Raw genomic sequence first — 27,046 nt, 5'->3', positions numbered from 1 at the left:
AGTTTGCATGCCAAGTCTACCATATGCAGTGAAATTACTCAATTATTCCATGATTTTCTTTAATACAACTGCTGTGAAGCACTACTTTGTTCTTCACTTTGTGGAAAACTATTCCTAAATACAAATTCAGACAATGAAATTTTATAGCATTCTTGACTATACGTTGGTTGCTTTACAATCTGTGTACATATTGTTTTATATTATATTATCACCTAATCAAAGTGGCATACACTATTATCTTTAGAGAACTCACATACTCCTAAGAATACATCTTTAGACACCCAAGGGATCTGTTATGTAATCCAGGCAAAGATGATGTTGGCTTGTGGTGGTGACAGCAGATAAAGATAAAAGCATATAGGCTTAAGAGCTAATGTGAGGTGGAAGCAAGAACCGTCAGAGAATTCAAATGTAGTGGGCTTTCAGAAAGTTAAGACTGAGAATATAGTTTCTGGTTGATAAAACCATTTAACCAGCCAGAGAACAGAGGATGAGGAATATTAAAGGGAGATGATGAGATCTGACCTGAGCAGGTTGAGTTGAGGTGCCAGTGGGGGATCCAAGGGCAATGGGCAGGTAGAAGTATGAGTTTGGAGTGCAGGTACAGAAGCTAGAATACAGATGACATTAATACTGATATGAATTAAAACCATGGGAGTGAATTATATATCACTTGGGGAGAGCAAGGGCAATGAGAGGAAGGAGGGTAGGGACAACACTGGAGGACACTACATTTCAATTGTGACTTTCGAACCATGTGCTGGGAGCCCCAAGGCTTTTATCAAAGAGCCAGGAGAAGACACTAGAAAGTCAACTGCCTTTCCTATTTAAGCATGAATTTGGGAAGTCAGAAAGGAGCTGTAGAAAAGACACTTTCAAGGGTGCACTCCAGGGAAGCGGAATGAAGGGCAAAAAGAAATATGAGGGAGGGTGAGTATTGGTTTTATAGTTAACTCTAACATCTAGACAAATAGAGGAGATTAAGAGCATAAATTACCTAAAGTGTTGGATTACCTAAAGTGTTGGATGATCAAAAAGCATTCTATGTCACTTCAGAATGTAGAGTGACTCCTATACCTCAGTATGAATTTTAAACCAAGAAATGAAGCCACCCTGTGAAGATGCTTCAGGAGAAATCAGAAGTGATTCCAAACCCCTTGTTCTATTACTAGAAATGAAATGCATCAATGCTCAGGCTAAAACAGCTATGTTTTCCTCCTATGCAATTGCTCTTCGTTTGTTTTGAGGGTCAAAAGCTAATACTTGGATTTTAGAGATGGAAAAAAAAATCTCTGGGGAGATAAAGTTGTGGGTCAATGGCTAACTGTTGATTTGAAGTCTAAGCCCAGACTCAGGGACTTCTGGTGATATGATGTTGGATTTCTCTCAGGCGACACTACTCTGGAATATAAAAGTCAAGATAAACGTGCAGTGTTAAGTGGTGAGATTGTATTTGATTACCAGAATCATTCATTTAAGGCTTGATTGGTGAGTTGTAGCTACACAGGGAGAACTGTGACTTCGCACCTACTCCCAGATAAGCCATGTGATAAGCATGCTATAAAAGATGGTTAAGGAATGGAGGTGACAGCTTTCGTATGTTAATGTTGTCTGCACCCGCTTTCAGTTCATCTCTTGCAGCCTAGCATGCTCTGTGCAGTGCATCTATGTGTTGCAACTCTGTTGGACTGTGTGCTGTGTTGCTTGAAATAAACTGATAAATATGTCAGAACATATTGTGTCTTGTGACTCTTTTAGTTAATGCCAAACCCAAGACCAACTGGTAATGAGTCAGTGGTTGTACAGCATGCAAAACAAAATTCTCTCTTTTCTTCTTGTTGGCTCAAGTTCAAGTAAGAATTTTAAAGTGAAATTGGTACTAGAAAGTGAGATTGGTATTTAAAAGCTAGATTCAATTTAGGTAAACTGAAGTCCCATAAACCGCTGGCAGATTAAACCTCCCCAAATATAATTTTATCATTAACCCTGTGGTCAAAAATCTCTCACTATATAAAAGATAAATTCTAAATCCTTGGCCCTGACATTCATTGACATTTTTAGTGCATCAAAAATACTTCATTTTAGTGTGATGGACTCTGTTTGTGCCTTAAAACATATTTTTTTATTCAATAAATAATTACTGAGAACACATTTTATGCCAGGCCCTATTTTGAGTGCTGAGAATAGCAGTAAGTGGACTGCATTCATCATTTGGGATCTCATGTTCAAGTGGAAATCTCCAAATTATCTGCATGCTTCTGATTGCAAGCCCCTCTTTCATCCTGCTTTCCCTGACTTTTCAGCCTCCACTGACCTGCTCTGCTATGGAGCATTCAAACTCACTTGTCAAGAGCTACCAACTCTGTTGTGCCTGTTGTACTACTTTATAATCCAATGCTCTAAAGTATGTATACAACATCTCAGCTCCTCAATTAGACTGCAAGCACAGAGCTGCCCTGGATGCTACTTCTATCTTGCCCCATAGTACCTGAAAAAGCAGGATTCATAGAGCACAGGGATCAGCAAACCATGACCTATAGGACAAATCCAGTGACCTATCTGTTATTGTACAGCCCAGGAGCTCAGAATGGGTTTTAAATTTTTAAATGTTTGGTGAAAAAAAAAATCAAAAGAAGAATAAAGTTTTGCGACATATGATAACTATATAAAATCCAAATTTCCATGTCCCTAAATAAAGTTGTGTTGGAATACAGGCATGTTCATTTGCTTTATATTGTCTATGGCTGCTTCTGTGCCACAATGGCCGAGTTGAGTACTATGACAGAGACATATAGCCAGCAAAGATGAAAATATTTACTATATGGGCCTTTAAGGAAAAGTCTGTCAATCCCTGATATACAAAGTTTATCATAAATACTTGTAAAGTGGAAGTAAGTATGCATGACCTTAACCTCACACTAATAAAAACTGGTAAAAAGTATTACAAGTACATTTTAAACTCATCAAAATTGAAAAAAGCAAAAACAGGAAGATGGCAGATAGGAGGCAGGGCTAACGTGCATCTCCCACTTGGACGGACAGAACAGTGTGTGGAGACTCACACTGTGGACTTTTGCTTCAAGAACCACCGCAGGAACGTAACAGGAAAACCAGAAGAATTCACAGATCCTTTGAAAGAAGTGACATGCCACTGCAGACTGCACAAGACAGGTGAAAAGCCGTGAGTTCCCAAAGTGTGAGTGAGAGGGGGGAAATCCTGCCTCCAAACACACATCCCCACTGGGGAATCTGAAAATCCAGATCACAAGAGAAGGATGTAACCTTACCTAGAGCTGAAATGACTTTAGGGAGCTGCATGAAGTGCAAAAGTAGAAGAAGCAACAGGAACCTTGAAGGCACTCCCAGTCTCCAGCTTGAGCTCTGGAATGCCATTCCTGACTGTATCTCACAGGGGCCTTCTGAGAAGGCAGCCAGCCAAATAAAAGGAGGGGCCATAGGGTGAAAGAAACTTCCAACTAGATTTTGTGATAATTTCGACTGGGCACAAACTTCCTTGAGCAGAATCCAGGGGGCTAACAGGAGTTGCTGCAGATACGAGTGCAGGAGCTGCTGACATCGTGGGCAGACAGGGAGGGATGTCACCTGAAAGCCATGCTTGCTTTGTCAGCAGGGAAGCTTACGGCCTGGGGCAGGTCTGAGATCCCTGAGTAGGCTTCCTGGATCTAAACTTGGTGCAGTTAGTACGGCACTGCAGGAGCAAGACCAGCCTTACCAACTGTGTGGGAGCTGGGTGAGGCCTTTCACTACTGGCTATCCCTCACTTCTCTGGTGATATATACTGCACAGCAGAGGTAGCCATAATCCCCTCTGGAACATAACCCCATTGGCCTGAGGACCACTTCCTCATCCCCCACAGTGGTTATGGCAAGCCCCACTCAAGGAGAGTCTGCACTTGGACCTGCCTAACCCTGCCCTCACCTGATGGTTTTTCTCTACCTGTCCTAGTAGCTGAACACAAAAGACATAAACCCTTGGGAGTTTTATGGCTCTGCCTATCACCTGAAAAGTCAGAATACTTCCCCTGGCCAACTTAGAGCAAACGTATATCCCACTGCCAATAGCATGGTGGTGCTCTCTTGAAAGCACCACCTCCTGGCTGGAGGTCAACCAACTCTGGACATGACTGCAATTCATGACAGAATAGCCCTGATCCCAGGAAGGAGAAAACAACAGCTAATTCTACTGCCTGCAACATCCTGACTAACCAGAGGTCCTGAGTCTGTCCACGTGACAACTTCACTGCTAGCATAACCAGCATTTGAGAAAGCCAGCATACTAAATGTATCTACAGCCAAGGACTCTCACAGAGTCTACTTCACTCTCCTGCCACTTCCACCAGAGCAGGTGCTGGTATCCACAGCTGGGAAACCTGAAAACAGATCACATCACAGGACTCTTTGCAAACATTCCCCAGCACCACCCCAGAGCCTAGTAGCCCTGCCAGGTGGCTACACCCAGAAGAGCAATAACAATACTGCAGTCTGGCTTTCAGGAAGCCCCATCCCTAGGGAAGGGGGAGTGCACCACATCAGGGGATCACTCTGTGGGACAAAAGAATCTGAAGAGCAGGACTTGAGTTACAGATCTTTCTGCTGGTGTGTAGTTTCTCACAGCAGAAACACAATTGCAGTGCTGGCACAGTAGGGAAAGTCTGCACCTCTAGCCCAGTGGGCAGGCATCCTCTGTGATTGTGAAGGGCCTTAGAGAAGAGGTCCTTGTTTTCCCCTGGCACTCCACTGCAGACACAGCTGGGGCTTCCCCCACAGTAACACAGTATGGAGGCATCTATAGACAGCCTGTCTAGAACAATCCAGGGTGAGTGCGGCCCCAGAGAAGGAGCACACCCTAGATTCAGGCTGTGTGAGAGGCAGAGTCACAGTTCCTCCCTACTTGGAACATCAACATTCCTACAGATGAAAAGAGGTGGCTGTCTGATCTGAACAGCCAAAACACTGGGACAGGAGTGAGACTGTGAGGTGAATAGCTTTCTGGCTGACCTGGCAGAGGAGCTGAGGTAGCTTCTACTCTTCACCCTGATAAAACCTCAGTGCATCTAACTGAGAGGTCTCCCAGCCACCTTCATCAAGGCTGGGACCTCAGCCCACTGTTGGGTATTACATTTACCCACCTGCCTTAGCCATAGCCAGTGCCTACTCAGGGATACCTTCCCTATTGGCCTGAAGCCTGAATCATCAAGTCAGTAAATAAAACACTGGGAAAAAATTAAATAAATAAATAAATAAATAAAAATGTACAACATGAGAGAACCAGATAAGCTGCAAGAGATCCCTGCCATTCCAATTCCATAGGAGACAGTGAACTTGCCAGCACACTAAGACAATAACTACTACAACCAGCATCAGGGAAAGCCAGTGCACAATGACTCTCTATAACTAAGGATCTCATACAGAGTCTTTACTCCTACAAGCACCAATAATCAAATTAGGCTAAAATACACACTGTCCTGATGTTAAAGAGGGAAAATATTTTAAGTTAAAAAAAAACACACAGTCCAATTAAAAATAAATCCAAGAACAATTTTTAAGTAATAGTCTACCCAAGTGAAAAGGAACAAGAAAAGTAATTCTGGTAATATGACAAAACAGGTTCTATAACACTTCCAAAAGATCATACTAGCTTCTCAGCAATGGATCCAAACCAAGAAGAAATCTCTGAATTTCCAGATAAAGAATTCAGAAGATTTATTATTAAGCTAACCAAGAAGATACCAAAGAAAGGTGAAAACCCACTTAAAGAAATTTAAACAACAATACAAGATATGGATAAAAAAATTTTCCAGAGAAATAGATATCATAAAGAAAAAATACTCACAACTTCTGGAAATGAAAGAAACACCTAGGGAAATGCAAAGTGCCATGGTAAGTTTCAACAATAGACAAGGATAAGTAGAAGAACTTTAGAGCTCAAAGACAAGGCTTTTGAATTAAAAGCCAATCAGACAAAGACAAAGAAAAAAGTTTAAAAAATGAATGAAGCCTCCAGTAAATCTGGGATTATGTTAAATGGCTAAACCTAAGAATAATTGGTCTTCCTGATGAAGAAATCTAAAGTTCATAAAACTTATTTGAAGAAATAATTGAGGAAAACTTTCCTGGTCTTGTTAGAAATCTAGACAACCAAATAAGAAGCTCAAAGAACTTCTGGGAAGTTCATCACAAAAAGATTATCACCTAGGCACATAGTCATCAAGTTATCTAAAGTCAAGATGAAGGAAAGCATCTTAAGAGCTGTGAGACAAAAGAATTAGATAACCTATAAAGGAAAACCTATCAGATTAACAGTTAACTTCTCAGCAGAAACCTTACCAGCCGGAAGGAATTGGGGTCCTATCTTTAGCCTCCAAAACAATATAATTGTCAGCCAAGAATTTTGTGTCCAGTGAAACTAAGCTTCATAAATGAGGGAGAGATAAAGTCTTTTTCAGACAAATAAATGCTGAGAGAATTCATCACCACCAAACCAACACTACAAGAAATGCAAAAAGGAGTTCTAAATTATGAAACAAAACCTTGAAATACACCAAAACAAAACAAAACAAACAAACAAAAAAAACCTCCTTAAAGCATAATTCTCAAGGGGCCTATAAAACAACAACATAATTTTTAAAAACCCAACAAAGTATTTAGGCAACAACTAACATGATGAATAGAATAGTACTTCACATCTCAATACTAATGTAGAATGTAAATGGCCTAAATCCTCCATTTAAAAGATAGAGAATTGTAGAATGGATACAAACCAAGCATCTACTGTCTTCAAGAGACTCACCTAACCCATAAGGACTCATATAACTTAAGCTAAAGGGTGGAAAAAGATATTCTATGCAAATGGAAATGAAAAGTGAGCAAGAGTAGCTATTTTTATATCAGACAAAACAGACTTTAAAGCAACAAAAGTTAAAAAAGACAAAGAGGGACATTATATAATGATAAAATGATTAGTCCAACAGGAAAACATCACAGTCCTAAATATATGTGTACCTAACACTGGAGCTCCCAAATTCATAAAACAATCACTATTAGACCTAAGTAATGAGGCAACACAATAATACTGGGAGACTTCAGTATTCCACTGACAGCACTAGACAGATAATCAAGACAGAAATTAAACAAAGAAACAATGGACTTAAACTATACCCTAGAACAAATGAAATTAACAGATATTTACAGAACATTCTACCCAACAACTGCAGAATATACATTCTATTCATCAGCACATGGAGCATTCTCCATATCATATGGAGATAGACCATATGATAGATCACAAAACAAGTCATAATAAATTCAAGAAAATCGAAATCATATCAAGTATCCTCTCAGACCACAGTGGAAAAAAACTGGAAATTAACTCCAAAAGGAACCTTCAAAACTATACAAATACACGGAAATTAAATAATCTCCTCTTGAATGATCTTTGGGTTAACAATGAAATCAAGATGGAAATTTAAAAATTCTTTGAACTGAATGATAACAGTGACACAACTTATGAAAACCACTGAGATACAGCAAAAGTGGTGCTAAGAGGAAAGTTTATAGCATTAAATGTGTACATCATAATGTCTGAAACAGCACTCACAGACAATCTAAGGTCAGATCTCAAGGAATTAGAGAAAGAAAAACAAACCAAAGGCAAATCCAAACCCAGCAGAAGAAAATAAATAACAAAGATCAAGCAGAAATAAATGAAAGTATAACCAAAAAAAAATACAAAAGGTAAATGAAACAAAAAGCTGGTTATTTGAAAAGATAAAAATGATAGACCATTAGTGAGATTAACCAAGAAAAGAAGAGAGAAGATAAAAATAAGCTCAATTAAAAATGATACAGGAGATAGTACAACTGATACCACAGAAATACAAAAGATCATTCAAGGCTACTACAAACACATACATGCACAAATTAGAAAATCCAGAGGAAATGGATAAATTCCTGGAAATATACCACCATCCTAGATTAAATCAGGAAGAAATAGAAACTCTGAACAGACCAATAAAAAGTAGCAAGATTGAAACAGTAATAAAAAAATTGCCAACCAAAAAAAGTCCAGGACCAGATGGATTAACAGCTGAATTCTATTAGACATTTAAAGAAGTATTGGTACCAGTCCTACTTATGGAACCACATTTGCAAAATTATAACTGAGGAAATTATGATAGTGAAAGAAATCACACCTAATGGACTCCATCTGCTTCTAACTTTTAAGCTGTCCTTGTTCATTCCTGGGCATAGGCTGAACTAACTTTGGGAAGGAATTCAGTTCATGGCTTGACTTTGAAACAAAGTTGATAATAGATCTTTCCCAAAAAGACCCCTCCTCTTGCCTGGGGACCAGTCTGCCTTTGCAGGACTAACAAATTAGCTACAAGATTAGAAATTAAGGTTTAGGGGTCATGCAGCCCCTGGGCTCCAAGAGTCTGAACCTCCTCAAATTGCTCCTGGGGATAACATCAGTATTGTAAAACCTAAGATCAGTGCTTGAGATATTTTGCAGATCCTGCACTGGATGGATCAGCTGACACCACCCAGACCCATAATCTGCCTCAACCAGTTCTGCCATTCCACCCAGGAACAGAAGACAGCAAGAAAACCTCACTTCAACCCCCTATGATTCCATATCAAACCTGACCAATTAGCACTCCCCATTTCCCTAGCCCCTACCCACCAAATTATCTTTAAAAACCTCTGATCCCTGAATGCTCCAGGAGACTGATTTGAGTAATAATAAAACTCCCATCTTGCACACAGCAAGCTCTGTGTGAATTACTCTTTGTCCATTGCAATTCCCCCATCTTGATAAATTGGCTCTGACTAGGCAGGGGGCAAGGGTGGTTACACTAACACTAAAAGATAGAGAAAGAGGGAATCCTCTCTAAATCATTCTATGAAGCCAGTTTCACCCTAATACCAAAACCAGGAAAGGACACAACAAAAAAGAAAACTGCAGACCAATATTCCTGATGACCATAGGTGCAAAAATACTCAAAAAATACTAGCTAACTAAATCCAACAGCATATCAAAAAGAAAATCCACCATGATCAAGTGGGTTTTATACCAGGAATGCAGGGATGGTTTAACATATGCAAGTCAATAAATGTGATACATCACATAAACAGAATTAAAAACAAAAATTATATGATCATCTCAACAGACACAGAAAAAGCATTTGACAAAATTCAGCATCTCTTTATGATAAAACCCTCAGCAAAATTGGCATAGAAGGAACATAGCACAAGGTAGTAAAAGCCATCTATGACAAACCCACAGCCAACATCATACTGAACAGGTAATGGTTGAAAGCATTCCCCATGACAACTGGGACAAGATAAGGATGCCCACTTTCACCACTTCTATTCAACATAGCACTCGGAAGTCCTAGCCAGAGCAATCAGATAAGAGAAAGAAATAAAGAGCATTCAAATTGGAAAAGAGGAAGTCAAACTATTGCTATTTGCCAAGGCTATGACTGTACACTTAGAAAACCCTAAAGACTCATCCAAAAAGCTCCTAGATCTGATAAATGAATTCAGTAAAGTTTCAGGATACAAAATCAATGTACATAAATCAGTAGCACTGCTATACACCAACAACAACCAAGCTGAGAAACAAATCAAGAATTCAATTTATTTTACAACAGCTGCAGAAAAAAATAAAATACTTAAAAATATACCCAACCAAGGAGATGAAAGATCTCTACAGGGAAAAACTATAAAACACTGCTGAAAAAAATCATTAATGACACAAACAAATGGATACACATCCCCTGCTCATGGATAGGTAGAATTAACATTGTGAAAATGACCATGCTGTTAAAAGCAATCTACAGACTCAGTGCAATTCCCAACAAAATACCACCATCATCCTTCACAGGACTAGAAAAAAAAAAATCTTAAAATTCATATGGAACCAAAAAAGAGCCTGCATAGCCAAAGCAAGACTAAGCAAAAAGAACAAATTTGGAGGCATCACATTACCTGACTTTAAACTATACTACAAGGCCATAGTTACTGAAACAGCATGGTACTGGTATAAAAACAGGCATGTAGACCAATGGAACAGAATAGAGAACCCCCCAAAAAAGCCAAATAGTTACAGCCAATTGATCTTTGGCAAAGCAAACAAACATAAATTGGGGAAAGGGCACCCTATCCCACAAATTGTGTTGAGATAATTGGCAATTTGCATGTAGAAGAATGAAGCTAGATCTTCATCTCTCACCTGGTACAAAAATCAACTCAAGATGGATCAGACTTAAATCTAAGACCTGAAACCATACAAATTATAGAATATAACATCAAGAAAACTCTTCCAGATGTTGGCTTACGCAAAGAATTCATGACCGAGAACCCAAATGCAAATGCAACAAAAACAAAAATAAATAAATGAGACCTAATTAAACTAAAAATCTTCTGCACGGCAAAATAAATAATCAGCAGAGTAAAGAGACAACTCACCAAGTGGGAGAAAATATTCACAAACTATGCATCTGACAAAAGACTAATTTTCAGGATCTACAAGGAACTCAAACAAATCATCAAGACAAAAACAATTCTATCCAAAAGTAGGCAAAGGACATAATCAGACAATTCTCAAAAGAAGATTTACAAATGGCCAAGAAACATAGAAAAAAAATGCTCAACATCACTAATTATCAGGGAAATGCAAATTAAAACCACAATGGGATGCCACTTTACTCCTGCAAGAATGATCATAATTTAAAAATCAAAAAAATAATAAATGTTGGCATGGATGTGGTGAAAAGGGAACACTTTTACACTGTTGGTGGGAATGTAAACTAGTATAACCACTATGAAAACCAGTATGGAAATTCCTTAAAGATCCAAAATAGAACTACTATTCGATTCAGCAATCTCACTACTAGGTACCTACCCAAAGGAAAAGAAGTTATTATATGAAAAAGACACTTACACATACCACATGTTTGTAGCAGCACAATTCACAATGTCAAAAATGTGAAACCAACCTAAATGCCTGCCAACCAAAGAACAGATAAAGAAAATGTGATATATCTACACCATGGAATACTAGTCAGCCATAAAAAGGAATGAAATAATGGCCTTTGCAGCAACCTGGATGGAGTTGGAGACCCTTATTCTAAGTGAAGTAACTCAGGAATGGAAAATCAAGTATTGTATGTTCTCACTTATAAGTAGGACCTAAGCTGTGAGGACATAAAGGCATAAGAATGATATAATGGACTTTGGAGAATCAAGGAGATGGGTGGGAAGAGGGTGAGGAATACAAGACTACACACTGGGTACAGTGTACACTGCTTGGGTGACAGGTGCACCAAAATCTCAGAAATCACCACTAAAGAACTTACACATGGAACTAAAAACCACCTGTTCCCCAAAAACTACTGAAATAAAATAAAATAAAACTGGTCAAAATTAAGTTCAAACAAACCACTAAGTTCACATGGTTGCAATAAGTATTTACTTAAGCACATATTGCCTGGCTCACTAAAAAATAAATTTAAGTTGTTGTCCAGGCTCTTACTTTTGAATTTGAGTATCTAATTTTCCTAAGTGTTTGAATATGTCTTGACTTCTGCTGCGTCCTTAATGTCTGCAAATTTTAAAAATAAAGAAGGATGGCTTTGCGGAAATTTGAGTTCCTCACAGTAACTCAACTGTTCTACATATTTACAGTCATTCAATTGCTCTCACCAGAGGCCGTGGAATGGGTTTTTGAGGTTTTTTGGATCCTAATTTTTTCATTGCATTATAGTATTTCTTCTGTTCTTCTGTCATAAAAATGTCTTGGCCACCTAAGTACATGGAGAAGATAAGAGCTAATTACATTTAACAGTTTTTTTTTGGAATATAGTTCTGAAGTTTTTGACACAATTTTAAAGTTACATTACATTACTGTTAACAGTTTTTAAAATTTCAATGGTAAGCTTAAGAGGCTGGACCATAGCGAAATGCTGTAAAGAAACAAGATTTAAGTTAAGGTGTACAGGAGAAATAAAGTTACCTTTATCAGTTATTTTTCACTTTTTAGAACAGAAAGGTTACAAATCTTTGCAAATATACACAGAATCTTTACAAAAATTTGATATATTTCAGCTTGCATAAATCAAACCATGATGCAACAAAAATAGAAATTAGTACAAAAATTTAGACAAACATCTCATAAAGGGCAATTGAATTTCTCTCAAATAATGAATACACATAACACTACTAACAAAGCTGCATAAAATCTGTTCAGAGCCACTCTCAGGGGAAAAAAAAAGTTCTAACTATTTTCACTACTGAGCAAGAAAGAATAGAAAAATGAACTAGGATTCTCATATCTGGAAATTTGGGGGCAAAATATTTAGAAAGGCTAGATAAACTAGAACAGAATTCTTTTAAAATGTAAAGCTGAACTTGCATAAAAGTAAGAAAAAAATTGGGGGTCTGAAAATAGAGAGATCAAAAAGATAGACTAGTAAATTAGCCCAAAGCCATGGCTGGTCTTAGAACATTACTAATCTCTGTAAACTAGAATCTCAGTTTTTAGTAAATGTAAGGGGGTAATGGGAAATAAGGCCTATGCAAAGACAGGAGAGGAACAGACGTCTTTGCAAGAATATGGGACTATCCAAAGGCGGCCAACAGAAGGGTAAAGAAAAAAACCCGAATCTGTCTGTTGGCAATGGAAGACAACCAGAAAATTGTCTCAATCCAGACTATGAGTAAAAAGCCAGTCTTCCCTGATCATTTGTGACTCCAGGCTTACTTTGATGAGGGTTTGGGGTTTGACTTTACTCCACCAGCACAGATAAAAATATGTAGCCCTAGAAGTCAACCTAAAAATTAATCAAGTTGTTCTGGGTTGCTGGGAAGAAATTAGTCTTTTAGTAATCATATATGTCATAATAGTATTAATACCAGTATTTTGAGACTGTAGTGCATGTATGTGTGTTGTGAGATAAAGAAAATGAGTAATTGTGGAAATTTTAAATTCTGTCATCTTTGCCTTTGAGAGTAAGGTTTCTTAGTGTGGAAAAGGGGAGATATAGATGTTAAGTGAAAACTTTGTAGTCCTGAATTTGAGTTATCAGTATGCAAATTTCCACTTATATATTTCCTTGTAGTCCTGAATTTTAAGCAACTCTGTCCACTTGAAAGGCTTGGAAACAACGACAATGAGCATTCTAGATTGTGGTCTTGGAAACCGTTTCCCACAAAGAAACAGTTTTTAGAGAAATGGCTGATTACAGATCTAGGGCAGGAAGGGTACAACCTAAACTTGGAACATCGTGGCATTTCAGAGAACAAGAAAGTTGTCAAATGGAAAGACCTTATGTATTTGAATCCTGATTTGAAAACAAACAAACAAAAAGCTTCAACAGAAACAAATAAACAAATGAAACACAGAATTAATAAATAAACATTTTTCTTTTAAATTAAAGGCTCAGACCAATTTGAAAATAGACTGGGTATTTGATGAATTTAAAGAACTCACATTAAATTTTTTGATGTGCTAATGGAATTGTGGTTATGTTTAAAAAGAGATATGTTCTAAAATATTTATGAATCAAATGATGTGATGTCTGTGGTTTGCTCCATAAAAAAAATCTGGTGGCAGAGTTGAGTAAGGGCATATATGGCTTAGAACAAGCACATTCTTAAGTCAATAAATGTTGTGCTGGGTGATGGGTATTTTAGGTTAATTCTAGTACACTCTTGTGCATGTTTGAGATTTTCTGTAATAAAAAGTAAAACAAGACAAAACAAAAGTATATAGTGGATTGATCAAAACAATGATTTCTAATGTAAGCTTAAATCTAAAATCACAAAGGCTGACATCCAAATTGCAGGTATTGATAGCAATCAAGATGCATATTACAGAGAGGATGCTACATCACACACTCCTGAGCAGCAGAAGCAATACAGTTTGTGTAACAACAGGGGACAACTTTCCCAGCAGATGCTAAGAAGGCTAATTGGTATCAAGGTACATTTTGCTGAATTATGAGAGTCCAGAGGAAAAATAAAAGAAAGCCATAAAACAATTAGGAAAACCAAAGGAGAATATTTAGTTACTTGATTTGGGGATTGAGAAATGCCTTTAGTTCATAAGTACAATTAAAAAAAAAGCCCAAAACAACAAGATTGGGAGTTTGACTCTGAAAAATACTAATGTCTATAAGTTAAATATGTTATTACAAAAATATAAGATGCATGTCACAAATTGGACTTACTATATAAAAATGCATACAAAAAAGATGGCAATCTCAGACTTTAGACAAATGATATAAATAAAAAACTCCTAAAGGAGAAATACTTGTGGCCATCAACCTGTGAAAAAGTGTGTAACCTCACTAATGATCAAATAAATAAATATAAAACAATGAGATAACACTTTTCCCCATAAGTCTAAAAAAGATAATAAAAGTATAACAATTAGAATGATATCTCAGTAACCATGCATTTTCATATTCTGCAGAATAAGGGTACCTAGCACAGCATTTCTGGAAGGTATTTTGACAATATGTCTTCAATGCTTTTAATATTCTAATTTTAGGAATTTATGCTGAAGAAATAATCAAAAGATACACAGAATTTTAAAAATGATCATAATTGTTGTAGAAGAGCAAGAAATTTAAAAACAACCTATAAATGTCCAGAGGGGAATGATCAGGATAAATTATGGTCTATCCATAATATGCAATGTAATTCAGCCCTGAGAATTCTTTTTTTTTTTTCTTTTTTTTCTTTTTTGAGATGGAGTCTCGCTCTGTTGCCCAGGCTGGAATGCAGTGGAGCGATCTCGGCTTACTGTAACCTCCGCCTCCCGGGTTCAAGCAATTCTCCTGCTTCAGCCTCCCAAGTAGCTGGGATTACAGGTGTGTACCACCACAGCTGGTTAATTTTTTTGTATTTTTAGTAGAAACTTGGTTTCACCAGGTTGGCCAGGCTGGTCTCAAACTCCTGACCTCAAGTGATCTCCCCGCCTCGGCCTCCCAAAGTGCTGGGATTACAGGCATGAGCCACCACGCCCTGCCAGGGGCTCTCAGAATTCTTATAGCAAAGATAATTTTTTGACATAAGCTTATAACTAATGAGGTAAAAACTACAAAATTAAAAATATAAGGTAATCCTAACTGTGTAAAAGTAATACAAAGTGACTGGAATGGATTATACCAAAATCATAAGAGGCATTGTCGAAAGTGGTTATCATTTGGTGGCCACCTTTGGGTGATTTAAATTTTCTTTTTATCTTCCTTAATTTTCCACATTCACTACAAAGCTCCTGTGGATTTTAGAATCAGCAAAATAAATATGTGTTTATTATAGCGCATGGGGAAGAAAACCTCCTTAGCCCTGCCTCTTCCCCAATCATCTTCTTTCCAAGTAGGGTGGATAGATCTGCTGAGGCTTGGGTGCTGGGGGCCAGAACACACTGGCTGAAAAAGGAGAGTATATTATTTTTATAGTGGATAATAAAGTGTATTGGAAAGGTTATTAAAATATGACCCTAGTGTCATATTTAATAAATACTAATCCTGGCGGTTGTTGTTCTATTAGGGTTCAGTTATTAATGGGTTTCATCTCAATAGTAGCAATGTCCACTGATTAAGAAGGTAAAAGAGAATAAAAGTAATGACTTAATTAAACCCAGATGTTTTCAGTCTTCTTTCAGGCTCATCTTTGAGGATCATCTCCAGGCAGACATGGGAGGCTCCCTCGTTGTTATTGTGCAGATTGTAAAGGCTACTTTGTATAATATTCTAGGCCAGAATTATGTTTTATTAATGCATTTAGAGGACAGAGATAAAATTACCAAATCAAGACAACCCAGATACTTATCTTTTTCTGCTGTTGGTTGAAGTTGTCAATAATAACACCAATGAAGAGATTCAGAGTGAAGAATGAGCCAAAGATGATAAAGACTACGAAGTAAATGTAACCGAGTGAATTGCTCTCAAACTCTGGCTGTTGTTCTTTCTGTTAGAATTTTTTTTTAATAAGAGAAAAAAACAATTACTGGAGAAAAATATAAGCATTCTAACTACCTTGTCTAGAAGGCCAAGTTGTTTCTTAGCAGCAACATTGACTACATAGCCTCTTCCTAACAGCCATGGCCCCTGTTGGGACCCTGTCTTTCAGTTTTCCTAGCTCACCTTGAGTGATGGCATGTGGTGGGGACCTGGGGTGATGGAAAATCAGGCTTTTTATTCTAAGCAAAGGAGAATCATTGAGGGATTTTAAGGGAGAGGAGTGGTATGATCTCATTTGTCTTTTTAAAAAGGCATCCATATGGAATGTCCATATGGGTATGTAATTGGAGGGAAACTGACTGGAGGTGAGGCCACCAGAGGAGGGGCACGTTCACCTCGGGCAGAGGTGACTAAACTACTAAGTGTTCTTGAACTACTATGACCCCCATACAGAGCCCACTGCTTTACTTAATATGTGGTTATGTCCTTTCACTCTTAACTTCCTAGTGCCTAGCATACCTTCTGATATGTACATTTTTGATACACTTGGAATAAATATCTAAATGAATGAATGAATGATCGAGCTCTAAAATGGACACAGACTGACTCCAACCAAGCTCTCCTAGCCCAAGGTACAACCCAAATCATCTGAGAGCCCTTTCATCCAAGTCCTTTGCATTGTTATTGGCTTCAAGCACTTTTAGGCAGGTGGCAAAAAGATTTCACTTTTTTTCTCTCTATCACATCAAAGATATAAGTGCTGATAGCTCTGACTAATGTTGAATGCATTTATGGTATTTGTTATTCAACACTCACAATGTAGACTAGTGTAATGAAGGTAATTATTTGAAAATATTTCTCTCTTTTGCTACAAAAACTACCTGACCTTAGTCCAGGTTTGCTTGAGGCATCCATTTATTTGAACAAAAAGTAGACATTAGTACAAAAACAATGTACTGGAAAGAATATTCAGCATTGGACATTTAAAATAAAATTGCCAAGTGGGCTAATAGTCTTGCATGTTAGGTTACTGCTTTGAGATATAGGAATGTCTGTACTCCTTCATGTCTGTCTTTGTTAGATCAAAGGTTTGAAGGTGGAGAGTTCTATTGGAGGGATATTTACACAAGAAGATGAAATTATCAAAGCTCACCCAATTTGTCCATAGGAAATGTAGGAAAAATAAACAGACACAGAAAATCAGAGCTACAAGATGTGTGTCCTGATTATCCCTCTTTGGGTCTGGAAAGGGGGGTTGGAATGCGGTAAATTGAGGGAAACATGGAAGGCAAAGAGAGTTATTCTTGCTTTACTTCTGCATTTTCTGGAAGGAATTACTACTGGGAAGGCCTGAGATATATTAGGCAGGCAGGCTGACTTAAGAGATTTGAGTAACATAACTGAACAGAGAGAAGACTCTTGAACCTCTCAGTTCTCATGTGGCTTGGACGTGGAGTTGATAGCCATGGGCCTGTCATGTTGGGCCTTGTAGCAAGGGATGGGAGTAGACTGCCAGGGACCATGTGGAGGATATGGCAGAGAACCAGTATTTAAGGCCAGGAGGAGATGATGGGGAGAATGCCCACATCATCAACAACCACAACTTCAATATTTGAGGCCAGCAGGGTGCTGGGTGACTACATAGACAAGAGTCATCAAGCTAGAAGCCAGCATACAACAACCAGTACATATCAGGACCGGCATCAAAACAGGCACCCCTCCACACACTTCCACCCACCTGTCACTCACTCTGGGAGTATCTGCAAACCACACACCTTGTCTGCTACACATCTGCAAAACCTTTCCTCCCTACTCCCCATGTCCACCTCCGTGCAGATGGATGTCAAAGCCAAACTAGAGTGAAGGTCATGTACTCAAAAAGACAAAAGAAATGAGTACATTAGTACTTTTAAAATATTTCCTTTGCTATAAATTGTAATTATAAAATTATGTTGTATATATAATTATAAAATTACATTGTATACATAAGTATTACAATGTAAACTATAATTGTTACAAACAGTTAAGTATCTCCTGTTAGCTTTGCCTTTCCAGAAAGTTGATTTTATTAACACACCCAGAAGTAAGCAAACTCAGATTTCTTGTTATACATCATCTGTATATTAACTTATAATGACAATCTGTGAATTTATAATGACAACTGGAATGGCCATAAAGATTAATTCTCATCCCTCGGTGCTGCTATAACACTACTCAAACCACCTCTACTGCTACTACAGGTTGAACATCTCTAATCTGAAAATCCGAAGTCTCAAGTGCTCCAAAATCTGAAACTTTTTGAGTGCTGACATAACATGTAAAGGTCATGCTTAAAGAAAATGTTCACTGTGGCGTTTTGTATTTTCAGATCAGGGATGCTCAACTGTAAGTATTATGCAAATACCCCCAAATCTTACAAACTCCAAAATCCGAAACACTTCTGGTCCCAAGCATTTCAGATAAGGGATACTCAGTCTGTACCAGCTCACAGGTATTGAATACTTTTTAGGTGTTAGGCATCAACTCTGCAGACTCACAAATAGGTCAAAACACACACATGTGCTATAATAGAAAACAACAATTTCTGCCATTGACTCCATTCTTGAGCCAACCATCTGCTCACTCTATGGCTTTGGGAAACTCTTTCTTTTTATCCCTCAACTTTCCAAGCTGGAAAATAGAAATTAGGCTAGATTACTGAGTACACTTCCAACTTTGGGAATCCGTGATTATGTTTTCTTTAACTAAAATTCAACAGCTGGCCATCACTAGAAACTCTAAAATTCAACAGTTGGCCATCACTAGGGAGTCTGGAGCCATGCGAGGGTCTCCCTTGCAAATTTAGTGCAGTCTTAAGGTTTCCCACAATCTAAAACAGATACTCTTTGAAATTTGGTTTCTGCCTATCCAACCATTTGGAGAAGAGGTAAGAAGAAAATCAAGGCATCCTGTGATTCTGCCACTTCTGGCTCCATCTCCTGTATGAGTGGTCTTTCCTTGGCCACCATGGAGAAAGAAGACTGGACTTTAGAGAATACTGGGGTATCAGATACTCACTAGAGGATGCATAAGAATCCTTTGTATTAGGCAGTGGTATCTCATAGTGTTTTGTTCCAAAGAAAACAAGGCAGAGAACTGTGGCTGCTGGAACTATGATGCCAGTTCTGGACTGTCCATGTAGTCATGATATCTCTGACTTGACCCTAACACTGCAGAACATGGTAGAACACTGACTCACCTCTCTGGAATCAACAGCTGCATATATAATATCCATCCAGCCCTTAAATGTTGCCTGCAACAAAAGCAGAAAAACATGAATAATACAAATGTAGACTTGCCATCAACAGATACATGGCATGGAAAAGCAGGTGAGGCCCAGTGGGCTGAATATATAAGATGATACCCCAACCTTCTAGGACAGGATGCTCAATTAAAAGAACAGTAGAAGGGAACTCAAGGATGTGTGTCTTGGATTTTTTTCTTCTTCATTTGTACAAGATACAAAGTTTAAAAACAAGAATTTTCCACCTTAAAAGTTACCAGAGAAGCTGAAGCTGTGGCCCAACAGCTGAAAAGAGACTGGCTAAGGGTTCTTTTCCGATGCCATATTTATTTGCACTGCCTGTTCAAGACCTGGCAACTGTGCTTTAAACAGGGAACTGTTCAAAGTGTCATGACCTACACCGAGGCTCCACTCCTCTCTGCCTGGAGATGTGGAGAGCCAGCAAGGTGCCACACAGGACAAGGTGAGATGCACAGATCCTTAAAGGGACATCACTAGGAAGCTGAGGCTCAGCAGTCAATGAAGTTGCAGATGCTCAGTACAGGACAATTCCAGAAGGCATTGGCTTTCATATAAGGAATTAGGATTTGCTTCTATTATCACAATGGAGTCACTGCATTTTTATTAGCTGAGAAACAATTCATGATTCTCTGAAGTTTTTTCTCCTCAGAGTGAAAAACATACTGACTGTACTTACCACTTGCAGCAGAGCGAGGTAAGCATTTCCCACATTGTCAAAGTTGACTTTCTGGTTGATCCAAGAGAAATTGCCACTTTCACATTGACTTTTATTTGTAATGATGGTATAATTTATAACTGAGTCTGTTCCATTAATGCATTTCCCAAATTTTCCAGAAAAGAAGTGTACTCCCAGAATACAAAATATGAGCCAGAAAATGAGGCAGACAAGCAAAACATTCAGAATGGCAGGTATGGCACCTATGAGAGCATTGACCACCACCTTATGGAAACAAAAGCAAAGAAAACCATAACAGATGGGTAGGATGCACCAGGCTCTTCGACTTCTCAGCATGGGCCTGATGTGCAGGGCTTGATCTCTTGGAACTCTGTCTTTAATCTCCACATACATGTGCCCCATCCCCATGACAAGCCCTGCTCTCAGCTCCCTACATAATGGGTCCTCTCTGTTGCCACTGAGGATACCTTGAGAAGTGCCCTGGTGATGAGTGTTAGAGACTTATGGACACCTACCCCAGGATTCTGAGGGGAAGCTAGAGCTCATTTTGGCTGTGACAGAAGCTTTTGGGGTAGAAAGGGTATCTTAGGCTTTTCTCTGCCTCTCAAATTCTAAGCACTGGGCAGGCTGGGAAGTAACCCAGGAAAAGCTTGGCAATTTAAGGAAATCTCAGCCCAAAAAGAACTGTTGGTCTTTCCACCTTTCCCTGTTAACTGAACTTCTACACATTCTTCTGCAGAATGTACCTTCATTCCTTCAAACTGGGACAGCGCGCGAAGAGGCCTCAGTGCTCGTAGAGTCCGGAAGGACTTCAATTCCTTTAAGTTAATGAGGGTGGTCACAGAGACCTGATGGGAAGAGAAGCCACAGATAATGCACCTGACTTGGTGTCCAGCTGGAAAGTCCATTTTTCTCCTTATCTACCAAAGCTACAGTCCATAAACATGGGAACAATGCACTCACATTATTTGTTTAGTGAAAGACAAAGAAAATCTGAGAAATTGTTGTGAATTAATTGTTGTGAAACCAAAGAGATATAACAATCATATGTAATATGGGGTGCTGAATTGGATCCTGGATTGGAGTGGGGGCAGGAGGTGGATGCATAAAGGAAATTAACCACAAAGAATCTTGTTATGGCAGTCAATTGAAATTTATTATGACAGTCAACTGCCATAACAAAGCTCTTTATGGTGAATTTGAAAAATTTGAAAATGGATGTGGATTTTAATTGAATCAATACTAAATTTCCTAACTTTGATCACTGTATTGTAATCATGTGAGACATTGTCCTTGATAGGAAATATACATTGACATGTTTAGGGGTAATAGGTTTGATGCTTGCAACTTAATCTCAAGCAGTTTAGGGAGAAAAAAAGAGAGAAAAAATGACAAAGCAGAGGGATGACAATAATTGGTGAAACTGAAGAAAGAATATGTGGATTTCATTATACTATTTCCTGCAACATTTTTCTTAGTTTGAAATGATATCAAAATAAAAAGTTACACGGAAAAAGTAAATTATTTGCTAATATTTCCCCTAATGCAAATAGCTCCTTATTGGGGAATTAAATGCTATTTTCTCTCCCAATATACTTCTCAATAGGACAGAACTGAGTATCAGAAAGCTCTGTTAAGTATACCAAATTAAATCTTAACAATATTTACAGATACTCAGTAGAGGACAATTCTAGAAGGTATTGGCCTTCATATGAGGAATTACAATTTGCTTCTATTATCACAATGGAATCAATGCTGAGCTCGAGTTGAGACTGCTTGCTGCAGATCTTCAGCCATTCTTATTATGGAGAGTTTTCAGAGGCTCAACTTGGAAGAAGAGTTGCTCAGCTGGATAGGAAGTGAATCAGGATAGTCCTGACTAAGCTGATGTCAGAGTTCACTATTACCTAAAAACATTCCTCACAAATCTTGCCAACCTCATTGTAGTAGTGAAGAGAAATTGAGTTAATATGACAGAATATTAAGATTTTGAAATTTATAATCAATTTACAGTGTATTTATAATGTTTTTAATGGGCTTTTTGTTTACAATGGCACCACTTTTGGAGAGTTATTTAAGTTATTAAGTTATTAAGTAGCTTTCTTGCAAATACTCCACTTATTCCTAGCCAGATGAAAACAGATGGCAAAGTTTAGCAATTCTTCTGTTTTACCAAATCACTGTCATAGTTGGTGAGAAGAGATGTTCCTACAGAGACCTTATACACCTCTTTACCTTAAATCTTACCCCAGTTTCTGTTCCATCAGACTTGCAGGTATCAGTGAGACACATAGAAGCACCCACATTCTTTCCCACCATACTGTACTCTTCAAGTGAGAAGTCTTCTACTAGTTTTATCTTATTTTTTAAATCTAACTTGCATTTATTACTCTGCACTGTTTTTGAAATCATCATGTTGATTATATTCTTATGGTTTGCTCCTTGTAACTGTTGAGGAATAGTACAGCATATAAATCTTCATGTTTTATGGATCCATTCCTCCTTGGTGAATACCTAGTTTATTTCCATTTCTTTGCTATTATGCAAAACAGTACACTGGACAGTATTATGCACAACAGTACACTGGGCAAATGTGTGCATTTTTCTTGGGTACATATGCAAGAGTTCTCCTTGGATCTATAACAAGTGATATTTGTGGATTGTGAGTTGGGTCATTTGTGATTTTTACTTAATAGTGCAAAATGTTCCCTACAGTGGCTGTACCAATTAAATTATCAGCAGTGGTTTGAGATCGCATTTTCCTATATCCTTCTAAATATCGATGTTATCCAACTTTAAAATTTTTGCCATGGCTGGGCACAGTTGCTCAAGCCTGTAATCCCAGCACTTTGGGAGGCTGAGGCAGGAGGACAGCTTGAGCTCAGGAGTTCGAGACCAGCCTGGGCAACATGGTAAAACCCTGTCTCCACAAAAAATACAAAAATTAGCTGGGCATGGTGGTGGGTGCCTGTAGTCCCAGCTACTTAGGAGTCTGAGGCAAAAGGATCAATTGAGCCTGGGAGGCAGAGGTTGCCACTGCACTCCAGCCTGCGTGACAGAGTGAGACCATGTTTCAAAACAATATATTTTGTTTTCCAATCTAATGAGTAAAAAGAGGCCTCTCATTTTAATATGCACTTCTGTGCTAATTGGTGATAGAACTATGTATATTTCATCATACATTTATTCGTTTTGTGAATTGGCTGTTTGTATACTTCTCCCATTCTTACTCTGGGTTGTTTTTTTCCTGTGAAACTGTAGGAAACTTTTATATGTTGTGAATAATAATGATCTGTTGTGGCAAATACTGTCTCCCAGGTTCTAGTTGGTTTGTAACTGTAATTAGAGTATTGTTGAATAGAAAAATAAAAGTTTTACTACATTTTGATGTAGTTGAATTGTGTATCTTTTTGTGGTTTATGCTTTTCTAAGAAAAATTATGATGGTAATTTTATATAATCTTGATTGACAATAAATATTATAGAATTGTTCACATACATTCTCTCATTTAATGTGTATAAGAATATCCCAAGCTAAGCAGCACTTTGCAACATCTACCATATTATAGATGAGGAAACTTGAAGCTCAAAGGATCAGCAACTTGTTTCAGGTCATACAGCTAATAAGTGGTGAATTTCAGATTCATACCACAGTCTGCATGATGTCAAGGCTAATAATAGTAATAGTAAACCACATTTGTTGAGTGCTTTATCTGTGATTTGTAAAGATATATAATTGTAAGATTATTTTCTTTTCTTATTTGATTCACTTCTCTTTTATTCATTTTATTATCAATATTATGTTTATCTCATTAAATAAATTTGCAAGCTTTCCCTTTTTTTGTCTATTCTTTGTAACAATTTGAATAAGATGAGATTAATTCTTCCTTGGAAGTTTGGTAAAACTTACCTGCAAAACCATCTGGGCCTCTTGATGATATGATTGTATACATAGAAAATCCTAAAGAGTCATCCAAAAAACTCCTAGAACTGGCAAATGAATTCAGCAAAGTTTCAGGATACAAAATCCATGTACACAAATCAGTAGCACTGTGATACACCAAGAGTGACCAAGCTGAGAAACAAGTCAAGAACTCAACCCCTTTTACACTAGCTGAAAATAAAATAAAATACTTAGGAATATACCTAACCAAGGAAGTGAAAGACCTCTACAAAGAAAACTATAAAACACTGCTGAAAGAAATCATCAATGACACAAACAAATGAAAACACATCTCATGTTCACGGATGGGTAGAATCAACATTGTGAAAATGACCCTACTACCAAAAGCAATTTACAAATTCAATACAATTCCCATCAAAATACCACTATCATTCTTCACAGAACTAGAAAAAACAATCTTAAAATTTACATGGAACCGAAAAAGAGCCTGCATACCCAAAGCAAGACTAACCAAAAAGAACAAATCTGGAGACATCACATTTTCAGACTTCAAACTGTAGTATAAGGCCATAGGCACCAAAACAGCAGGGTACTGGTATAAAAATAGGCACACAGACCAATTGAACAGAATAAAGAACCCAGAAATAAAGCCAAATACCTAGAGCCAACCGATCTTCGACAAAGCAAACAAAAACATAAATTGGGAAAAGAGCACCCTATTCAATAAATGGTGCTGGGATAACTGGCTAGCTGCAGGTAAGAGAATGAAACTGGATCCTCATCTCTCATCTTATACAAAAATCAATTCAAGATGGATCCGAGATTTAAGTCTAAGACCTGAAACCATACAAATTCTAGAAGATAACATAGGAAAAACTCTTCTAGACATTGGCTTAGGCAAAGACTTCATGACCAAGAACCCAAAAGCAAATGCAACAAAAACAAAGATGAATAGATGGAACTTAGTTAAACTAAAAAGCTTCTACACGGCAAAAGAAACAATCAGCACAGTAAACAGACATCCACAGAGTGGGTGAAAATCTTTGCAATCTATACATCTAAGGACTAATATCCAGAATCTACAAAGAACTCAATCCAATCAGCAAGTAAAAAAACAAATAATCCTATCCAAAAGTGGGCAAAGGACATGAATGGACAATTCTCAAAAGAAGATTTACAAATGGCCAACAAACACAGGAAAAAATGTTCAACATCACTAATTATCAGGTAAATACAAATCATAACCACAATGTGATACCACTTTACTCCTGCAAAAATGGCCCTAATCAAAAAATGATAGATGTTGGCGTGGATGTGGTGAAAAGAGAACACTTCTACACTGCTGGTGGGAATGTAAACTAGTACAACCATGATGGAAAACAATATGGAGATTACTTAAAGAACTAAAAGTAGATCTGTCATTTGATCCAGCAATCCCACTAATGTGTATCTACCCAGAAGAAAGGAAATCATTATATGAAAAAGACACTTGTACACACGTTTATAGCAGCACAATTTGCAATTGCAAAAATATGGATTCAGCCCAAATACCCATCAATCAACTAGTGGATAAAGAAAATGTGATATATATATATGTAGAGAGAGAGACATATGGTATATACATATGGTATATATATGGTGTATACATATGGTATATATAGTATATACCATATATATATATACCATATATAGTATATGTATATGGTATATACTGTATACATACACCATGGAATACTACTCAGCCATAAAAAGGACCAAAATAATGGCATTCACAGCAACCTGGATGGAATCGGAGACTATTATTCTAAGTGAAGTAACTCAGGAATGGAGAACCAAACATTGTATGTTCTCACTCATAAGAGGGACCTAAGCTAAGAGGACACAAAGGCATAAGAATAATACAATGGACTCTGGGGACTCAGGGGAAATGAGGGTGTGAGGGATAAAAGACTACATTAGGTACAGTGTACACTGATCAGGCGATGGGGCACCAAAATCTCAGAAATCACCGCTAAATAACTTATTCCGGTAACCAAACACCACCTGTTCCCTGAAAGCCTATTGAAATATAATAAATAAATAAATAAATAAACCCACCCATCTGGGCCTGGTACCCTTTTCTGACAGTGTGGCTTTGGACTACTGTTTTTGATATTTTTAATGGCGATCACTAGATTTCTAGTGAAACTATCACTAGTTTTCTATTACGTATTCAGTGAATTTGGGCAATTTATAGTCCACATCCTCATTTTTACCTGTGAGAAAATTATTGTCAAAGAGGGGAAATGTTTTGCTTAAGGTTACACAAAAAAAGGGTAGACCAATTAGTTTTAGGACCCAGGCTCCTAAGTGTAGGGCTTGTACCCGGTAAAACAGAGGTCCCTATAATGGAGATAACAATCATCTGTTCACACAGTTTATAGGGTTTTCTTTTTACTATAATCTATTAAGATAATAGGTACAGAGTTATTTGCTCTCTAGAAATTAATAGGACTGACAAATGTGGATGTTTTTATTCCCATCTTTGAATCCTGTTGTAGTTTCTATGGCATTTATACCTTTCTAAAATGCCTGAACCACAATGAGCTTCTGTTTCCTTGCCTCTGAGCTTCTGGTTTTCTTGTTAGCAATGTGGTAGATGTCATGTAACACTAATTAACTCAGAATATTGATGTCCATATTAAATGAACACATGATCTATTTGTGCTAACCAACAACATTATGGTTCTCCAGTGGGGTTTGTTGACCACATGGTTTATGCTCAGGTATTTGTCTTATCTACTTCCTTGCATAGCAAGGACAAAGTTTAACTAATTATATCATGAAGGAAAGAAGGTAATGTTAAAATCAATGGCCCTGGAGTGAGACTTACTAGGTTCCACCAGTTTTAATTATATAAAAGTATTACATAATCACATGTATCCTGAAAATATGTCCATCTACTATGTATCAGTAAACATAAAGTTAATCTTAAAAAAAAGGATGTAATGTTAAATCAAGAGCTTTGGAGTGAGGCTTACTAGGTTTGTATCTCACCTCCACCACTTCTAGCTGGGCAATCTTGAACATGTTTCTTAGCCTCTCTATGACTTACTTTCTTTCTCTGAATATACAAAAATAGTAGCACCTGCCACAGAGTGGCTATGATAACTAAAAGAGAGAAGGCATT

General features: G+C 37.6%; 1 protein-coding gene across 3 annotated transcripts in view; it reads right to left on the bottom strand.

Moving 5' to 3' along the window:
• Positions 1 to 27,046, bottom strand: part of SCN11A (sodium voltage-gated channel alpha subunit 11) — a 199,528-nt gene that overhangs the window by 5,766 nt on the left and 166,716 nt on the right. For 2 of the 3 annotated variants that reach the window (XM_024244941.3, XM_024244942.3), the window contains 5 exons: positions 20,721 to 20,822; positions 19,975 to 20,238; positions 19,233 to 19,286; positions 15,864 to 16,001; positions 11,730 to 11,834 (listed from right to left, as the gene is read on the bottom strand). In XM_024244941.3, the coding sequence (XP_024100709.3) occupies positions 11,730 to 11,834; positions 15,864 to 16,001; positions 19,233 to 19,286; positions 19,975 to 20,238; positions 20,721 to 20,822 (663 nt within the window). Of the gene's footprint in view, positions 1 to 11,729; positions 11,835 to 15,859; positions 16,002 to 19,232; positions 19,287 to 19,974; positions 20,239 to 20,720; positions 20,823 to 27,046 lie in introns of all 3 variants that reach the window. The other variant, XM_024244939.3, reaches the window with a different exon arrangement.

The sequence above is a fragment of the Pongo abelii genome, chromosome 2, assembly GCF_028885655.2.
Source record: "Pongo abelii isolate AG06213 chromosome 2, NHGRI_mPonAbe1-v2.0_pri, whole genome shotgun sequence".
Taxonomy (NCBI): Eukaryota; Metazoa; Chordata; class Mammalia; order Primates; family Hominidae; genus Pongo; species Pongo abelii.
Note: the sequence above shows the minus strand (reverse complement) of the source record. Positions and strands in the feature narration are given on the sequence as shown.